Source organism: Macrobrachium nipponense, chromosome 5, assembly GCF_015104395.2.
Source record: "Macrobrachium nipponense isolate FS-2020 chromosome 5, ASM1510439v2, whole genome shotgun sequence".
NCBI classification, from domain to species: domain Eukaryota; kingdom Metazoa; phylum Arthropoda; class Malacostraca; order Decapoda; family Palaemonidae; genus Macrobrachium; species Macrobrachium nipponense.
In genome coordinates, this window is record NC_061107.1 from 123,739,401 (window position 1) to 123,748,011 (window position 8,611).

Here is an 8,611-nt window from a genome sequence, read left to right on the forward strand (position 1 = left end):
AAAGATGCATGGAAACTTCATGGAACCATAGTACATTAATCTCCTAATTTTTCGCAGTTGATGGTGAGTTATCGTTGTATTCAGATACGAAATCTAAACATGTAACATTGGCTTTTGCTATCAAAAACAATTAAATGGCTTTTGATTCAGAGCACATGCTCAACATTAATATGGGAAGTAGGTAAAGGTAAAGCAAATACGTATCTTTTTTTTGTTATTTATGAATTTTTGCCAACAATATTGCACCACAAAATATAAATTTAAAATTATTCTAATAATTCTCTGTCCATAAACATGAGAAAAATATGCTAACAAAAATATTTCGAGAATCCCAGTACTTAATATCTGTTTATAAATGTTAAACGTGATAAGCTAATATTGGCAGATACATAAGTCATTACAGTGTAACCAAAAAGGATAAACCTGAAGGAATTTACAAAAGGGAAAAAAGAACGACTGTTTCTTGCATCATATTTTCGTCAAAAAAAAAAAAGAGAATTCTGAGAATTCCGGAAACCTCAAATCATATCCTATTTTCCCGCAAACCAAAATGGAATCCACTCAGAGTCCAATTTCCCACAAAACTCCCAAATGAAGAATTCAAGAACTTCTTCGTCGGAGACTTTAAATTATACATTTTTAACTTTAATAAACAGTAAAACCTCTAAAAAGAAGAAGTAAAACAATGTGATACTCTCTAAAAAAAAAAAAAAAAAAAAAAAAAAAAAAAACTTTAAAAGCTGTTTTATGGTAAAAGTCTCCTAAATTCCAACTTATTCAGTCTTTCTCCTGACGCTCGCAAATATGGCCAGGTGAGTGACTTTTGGCTCCGTCGGCACTCAGGAGGTATCTCCTCCCGTGAACCCTATCGGCAGGTACCAAACGTCCATGCTGCGTGGTGGGTGTCACGGAGGGTTGGTTTGGCAGCCAGCTGATTGACAGATAGAAGAACATGCATTAATAGTTTGATATTAGTAGCGATGCTAAATGACACATGATAATAATTTGATATCTATATAATTGTCCACGACATTTAAAGTAGGACCAAATTCGAGTTACAGGGCGGATCTAAAACCGATTAATACAACGCCGACAGATTTCATACAGGAGAACGTTCCATGAAGACCTTCATCCAAGACCAAGGTGTTTGGCTTTCAGATTTATAATAGTGTGCCGTTTGAACTTCTGTTGCAGCAGCCGCACGGTCCATCAATCTGGATATGTCAATTAATGGTCCGCGGTTTCTTTTTCCACCTTTAGATATTTAAGAACACTGAAGACTATTCCCTTCGCCTGTTCGCTTATATCTACTTTATAGATACTCTCCATTGTTCTGTATGGTTGGTTCAAGGTCGTTAAATGAAATTAAAAGTCTTACTGACCATACAATACATTTGGCAAAGCTGAACACAAATTCATACCACGTTGAGGACTAGTATGTTATTTTTACTCTTCTGGAAATAAAATTGATCTGAACGACTTTTTAGATGAAATAATGATAATTTTTGAGACAAGTCTATAGAGTTCTCTCAAAATTCTAGTTCAAAATCCTTTGTATACCATGAATTTTGCACATTTGACACCGCTATATTAATCTACTTTGGCTCCGTCTTTCCACTCGATTTTGGTCCTACAATAGTGGTAAGCATCACCGTATTAGAGGACCCCTCTTCCTCTAATGAGGTAACAAGCTGAACCATTCAGGGAACTCTTTTATATTCTTCTCAGTTCAGTACAGAATAAAACGGCGTTCAATGATGCATGGAGCATTACTTCTTATTTTACCAATTTTCGGAGAACGCAGGAAATCAAAATTTACCCGTAGAATAATCCTACCTTCTGAAGGTAACATAAATGATATATAATTGTTCTATTAGAGAGATATCGTATCTGGTTTTTGACATTTTTCAAAAGTTTATTTTCGTGACAAATTAGCCGGGAAAATAGATTCGGGTTATTAATATTAGGTCCAAATAACCAGAGAGCTATTAGACGTCATCATTTAAAATTTCATTAAGCTGTGACGAAAAAGTGATTAATAATAATAATTAATAATAATAATAAATAATAATAAAATAATAATAATAATAATAATAATAATCAATAATAATAATAATAATAATAATATTGGAAGGAGACCCTCTTTCAAACAAGTCTTATTGAAAGATATTGCTGCATCAGCTGCATTCAACTTGTAAATAGTCGTGCGTGCCAAGAATGCACGCACGTCACCGTGAGGACGAAGATGCTTTGAGGAAAATAATCAAAGAGAATGTGACCCCTACCGAAGCCGACAAAGAACTTGAACTTGTAATTTATTACCAAAATCGACGTACCCGGGACCTTATTATGAAGAACAACCCGACCCCCCCAGCAAGAGACCTCTTGAAACAGTCGAATGTAGTCTACCAATTCTATGCCCCGTCCTTGGATCTCGGCTTCTTACGTTTGGTATGACTTCTATGAGACTGTCCAAGAGGATTTCCTGCCACGTACAAGAAGGAGCGATTAAAAACCATATCATGACAGCACACCAGGAAGCTATCTCCCGCGACGGTATTATCCTCGAGGCACTCCTCATACAGCAAGAGAAGCCCTCATTGAATACGACGCAGGAAGTGCTCTTCCTCCCCACCAACTTAAGGAGACCTATGTGTATAAATACAAGTAATACAAGACCGAGCGACACCCCCGATCTAAGAATACCAGATGAGACGAGCAGCCCAGCAGCCAATGACATCGCGACCCGTCGTGACACAACGCCCAGGGAAGCCTTGCCCCAGCCTCGACGGTCTGCTAGGCTGCAACTTCGCGACCTTCAACGACGAGAAGCGTCTTGAAGAAAACTTCGTTCAACCAAAGGCGGGAGCGCATTGCGCCACCGGCCAATGAAAACGCAGCTAGCGGTTGAACCCCTGCTGACCTGCCGCTATATATTGAGTAGATCTTGACAGCAACAAACTGTTACGGGCTGCTCTAGGAGCAAGAGCCCGTGCCAGCACAAGGCTGGCTTAATCTCCAACAAACAACAACAGCAACAACAGTCTGCTCCGATCCACTGCCGTGATCATACTCGGATGATACCGAGTGAAACGTTGGCCAATATATTAACTTATATTTTGACCTATTTGTTCATTTACTGTAACAAATAAATAAATTTGTGACAATTATCCCTGGAATTGACTGCTCCTGATGAGTAATATCGGCGCAATACTCGCCAGTTGTAATAGCAGAGAGAAAGCTATTATTAGAAAAATAGAGAAGACTTTTTACAAGTTGAATGCAGCAATATCTTTCAATAATAATAATAATAATAATAATAATAATGATAATAATAATGATAATAATAATAATTTCACCATACTAATAAAGAAGCTTAATAACGAAAACATAAGGAATTCTTACATATATGAAAGGAGGTTTATGGGTATATTATTGACCCACTTCCACTCGCGGTTCGACCCAAGGGCGCCAACCCAATATACCCAGCCTCCTTGAGACTCAGCTGAAATTGAAGGGAAATCAAAGAATGAGGAAAAAGAATTAAGAGGAAAATAAAATACGAGCTCTTTCAGGCAAAATAAGTGGCGATAAAACTGACTTTGTATATAAACAGGAAATATATCAAAAGTAAAAGAAAAGCTTTATGTTAGTCTTTCAATCAAGGATCTTACCACTATTAAATCAAAAGCTTATGATTCCAATGCATGTCTTTAAATAGTAAACACGATGTCAAAAGTTCAAGAATAGTAGTGCCGCTTTCGTTCCATTTACCAATCAAAGGAAACTCACACTGAAAGTTAGCAGAACTCAAACTTCTGGAATGACTATACGAGAGCTCTACGACAATTCCATCATCGAGAAATTTGCATAATATAATCATGACTGCCTAGTTAAGGACTGGCAAGAAATTGAACCTTAGGGGATGTTATACCAAATGGGTTAGGCTGTTGTAATGGTTAAGTTTAATGTTTTCTTATTAAAACATTGGCGAAGAACGTTCTTCAAGTTTTGCTGTAACTCTTGAGCCAAATTAAGTACAAATACTGATGATAAACTATACAATGCCTGGACATTGCTTAATAAAAATATCGAACATAAAATCAAACAAATGGTAATGAGGTTTCTCTTTTGTCAGTCAAAGAACTCACACCACTTATAAGACAGACCAAACGGAAGGAGAACCACGTGGCAATTTTCAGTGTGAAAACAGCGAGTACTGTGGGCTGTAGCATAGTTGTCAAAAAATCTGGTTATTACTATGACTAACTAATATGCGTTAGGTAGGACAGGGCTATATGATGGGTTATGTATGTAATGACTGATGTACTTATGTGAAAATAAAGTTGAATAACGATCGTAAGAACATGGCGAGCTGTTCTAACCTATAATGAAGTTTTCCTTAGCTCAAAAGACTAATATAAGGAAAAACTAAATGGCAGTAATGACAACCACTTACATCTGAAATTGAGGCTGATGTGTTCCGAAATGGCAAACAATTTTCTCTCTTTTTCTAAGGTAACCAAGTCCCCATTGGATTGCTGGCAGGATGCCCTGGCTTCCAACCAGTTTATGGGTCGACCTGGGCCCACTGCAGGCGCCGTAATGTTCACGAATATACACCAACGTTCAACTTGCTGGTAAGGAGAAGAGCAGCCTGAAGAAGGGAAACGACAGAACGTGGGTCAGACAGTTTAAAATTTCGCTTAATTTCTTTTTTTATTTATTCGGGGGCATATACACTCGTGCACACTAAATTACACACACACCACACACACACACACACACACATATATATATATATATATATATATATATATATATATATATATTTATATATATATATATATATATATATATATTATTTCATCTCTCTTAGTATACGAACTAGCATTTTCAATTCCATTAAAAGATTAATTTTTATGATTGACTGCCGGGAGAGGAAAACAGAGAAAAAAATTACGTGAAAGCAATACACGTCAGCTAAGAAAAAATAAGGCAGTAGAAGTCCACCACAAAATCATGGTATAAACACTGAACTCACCGCTTGCCACAGAGGCTATCACACTCCCGATTAAGTACAGGAACGTTAACGAAAAAGAAGCCATCTTGATGTCGTCTTGATTTTACCGTCTAAGAATTTGTGGAGCAGCCTCTCTCTCTCTCTCTCTCTCTCTCTCTCTCTCTCTCTCTCTTGTGTGTGTGTGCTTTCTCGGAGCAGAATCACCGGTAGCAGTCCTGATCACCTTTTATATTGGCAGCCTGAAAACTGGTTTGTGGCTTCGTGCATTTATGCGCATCTCATTTTCTGTGTTTTGTTTTTTCGTCCGTGAGAATTCACGGCCGATTTCGTATTCAGTATTGGCGGTAAGAGTTTTCGACGTTTTAATCAACATCTTAAAATGTAATATTACATCTTCTTTAAGCCTAATATTAGCAAATATGAAATGTGCTCTGGAAATTACAAGCTCGTTACGTTGAGGACCAAGCGTAGTTGCCTGAGGAAAAAAAAAGATAAACAAAGAAAAAAAACAGGAGGGGAATAACATTAATAAAAAAAAAAACTAGGAAAAGACGCTGAACAAGGAACCTGTTTTGAGTTTCTCTTTGGGAGGATGTGACTTACACACACACACAACACACACACACACACACAGTCTGCAGATAATGGTACTCATAAGCATGTGTGACACAGAGAGAGAGAGAGAGAGAGAGAGATGCGTGTGTGTTTGTATCTGTGTATTGATTTAGATAATATCTACGGCAATTTACGGAATCTCATGGAAACAAGTACCAAGGATTTTTGATGACGCATTTTGAGTAACAATATCCTTAGATACTATAACTTGCATTAAACTAAATATTAAAATTACAAAAAGAGAATATGATAAAATTACTTGTGACAGCTTTTGATTTTATTATTATTATTATTATTATTATTATTATTATTATTATTATTATTATTATTATTATTATTATTATTATTATTATTTCATTTTTTCATCAGTCCTCCAATTTGACTGGGTGGTATTCATAGTGTGGGGTTCCGGGTTGCATCCTGCCTCCTTAGGAGTCCATCACTTTTCTTACTATGTGGGCTGTTTCTAGGAGCACACTCATCTTCATGAGTGCTGGAGCTACCTTGGCCTCTAGTTTTTCCAGATTCCTTTTCAGGGATATTGGGATCGTGCCTAGTGTTCCTATGATTATAGGTACAATTTCCACTGGCATATTCCATATCCATCTTATTTCTGTTTTAAGGTCTTGATACTTATCCATTTTTTCCCTTTTTTTTGTCTCCAACTCTGGTGGCCCATGGTATTGCGACATCAGTGAGTGATACTTTCTTCTTGCTTTTGCCAATCAACGTCACGTCTGGTCTATTTGCACCCATCACCCTATCTGTTCTCATAACATAGTCAAAGAGGATATTTGCTTAATAGTTTTCTATCACTTCTTCAGGTTAGTGCTCGTACCACATATTACTGCAAGTGTAGCTGGTGTTTCTTACACAGGCTCCAGTAGAGGGCTTTTGCCACTGAATCGTGCCTCTTTATGTACTGATTCTGTGCATGTGCCAGATATTCGCTTGCTGTGTTTCATGGTTTCATTTTTCATATTGCACTTCCTGCATATTGGTGAGGTGTTATTTCCTTCTATTGTTCTTTAAACATAACTGGTTCTTAGGCCTGCTCTTGTGCCACTCTTATCATTCTTTCTGTTTTCTTCATGAGCTCTTCCCTCTGTAGCCATTGCCATGTTTCATTGCTGGCCAGTTCTTTAGTCTGTCTCCTGTATTGTCTGTGCATTGGTTTGTTGTGCCAGTCCTCTGTTCTGTTTGTCATTCTCCTGTCTCTGTATATTTCTTGGTCTACGTCTACTTTTATCAGTCCTTCTTCCAATGCTATCTTGAGCCACTTATCTTCACTGGTTTTCAGATATTGCCCCAGTGCTCTGTTCTTGATGTTGACGCAGTCCTCTATGCTTAGTTGTCCTCTCCCTCCCTCCTTCCTTTCGTGTTATGTATAGTCTGTCCATATTTGCTCTTTGGTGTAGTGCTTTGTGTATTGTCATAAGTCTCCTAGTTTTCTGGTCTATGCTGCAGAGTTCTGCCTTCGTCCATTCCACTACCCATGTGTTTATGTCTTTTACCATATTTCCAGTGTTGAGTTTTGACTTACATATCGCCTTAAGTCTCTGCATATATTCTTTCCTGATCGTGTCCTAAATCTCTTGGTGTTTTATATGCTCTCCTTCTATTATTCCCAGGCATTTGTATCCTCTCTCATCTATGCGTTTGATATTGATCCCTCTGGTAGCTTTACTCCTTCAGTCCTTTGATATCTAACGCTGTTGGCCAGCGCATTTTTCTATTCCAAACTTTATCCTGATGTCCCCAGTACAATCCTTACAATCTGGATTAGGGTATCTATTTCCTTAATGCTCTTACCATACACCTTGATGTCGTCCATGAACATCAGACGGTTAATTCTGTTGCCTCTTTTCTTGAGTTGGTACCCAGCATCCATCTTCTGCAGTACTTAGGTCATGGGAATCATGGCTACTACAAAGAGTAGTGGGGACAGTGAGTCGCCATGGAAGATCCCTCTCCTGATATTAACCTCCGCTAGTCTTATTCCAGAGCTTGTAAGTATTGTATTCCAGTTGTGATTTGTATTTTTGAGGAAGCTGATGGTGTTTTCCTCTGCCCCATATATTTTCAGGCACTCTATTAGCCATGTGTGTGGTATCATATCGAAGGCTTTCTTATAGTCAATCCATGCCATGCTTAGGTTGGTTTTCCTTCTGTTTCTGTTCTTCACTACCATTTGTCTATCAGGAGCTGGGTTTTTTTGCCCCTACACTTCCTTCTGCAGCCATTCTGTTGGTGGCGGATGGTGCTTGTATCATCTAGGTAGGTGCATAGCCTTTCAATGATGATACGTGTTAGTAACTTCCACATTATTGGTAGGCAGGTGATAGGCCTGTAGTTACTGGCTATATTTCCCTTTGTCTGGCCTTTCTGTACTAAGGATGTTCTTCCTGTGGTCATCCATTTAGGAGCATGGTGGTTTGTGATACAATGCTGGAGTTGTTCTTCTATTCGTTGGTGTAGTGCCTTGAAGTTTTTGAGCCATTATCTATGGACTTCATTGGGACCTGGGCATTTTCTTTAGTTGGTGTCTGATTGTGTATATCGTGATCTCTGTGAATCTTTGTTTTATTATTATTATTATTATTATTATTATTATTATTATTATTATTATTTTATTTTTTTTTTTTTTTTGGCTCTATCACAGTCCTCCATTTCGACTGGGTGGTATTTATAGTGTGGGGTTCCGGGTTGCATCCTGCCTCCTTAGGAGTCCATCACTCTTCTTACTATGTGTGCCGTTTCTAGGATCACACTCTTCTGCATGAGTCCTGGAGCTACTTCAGCCTCTAGTTTTTCTAGATTCCTTTTCAGGGATCTTGGGATCGTGCCTAGTGCTCCTATGATTATGGGTACGATTTCCACTGGCATATCCCATATCCTTCTTATTTCTATTTTCAGATCTTGATACTTATCCATTTTTTCCCTCTCCTTCTCTTCAACTCTGGTGTCCCATGG

The 8,611-nt window shown here is 38.0% G+C and overlaps 1 protein-coding gene across 1 annotated transcript in view; it reads right to left on the minus strand.

Moving 5' to 3' along the window:
* LOC135215192 (C-type mannose receptor 2-like) overlaps positions 1-5,223 on the minus strand; it is a 5,803-nt gene extending 580 nt beyond the window's left edge. Inside the window, exons 1-4 of the mRNA XM_064249672.1 lie at positions 5,045-5,223; positions 4,460-4,657; positions 3,406-3,505; positions 1-931 (exon numbers count right to left, since the gene is read on the minus strand). The exon at positions 1-931 is cut by the window's left edge and continues 580 nt beyond it. Of these exons, the coding sequence (XP_064105742.1) occupies positions 778-931; positions 3,406-3,505; positions 4,460-4,657; positions 5,045-5,108 (516 nt within the window). The 5' untranslated portion in view covers positions 5,109-5,223 and the 3' untranslated portion in view covers positions 1-777. The remainder of the gene's footprint in view (positions 932-3,405; positions 3,506-4,459; positions 4,658-5,044) is intronic.
* Positions 5,224-8,611: the final 3,388 nt, after the last annotated feature.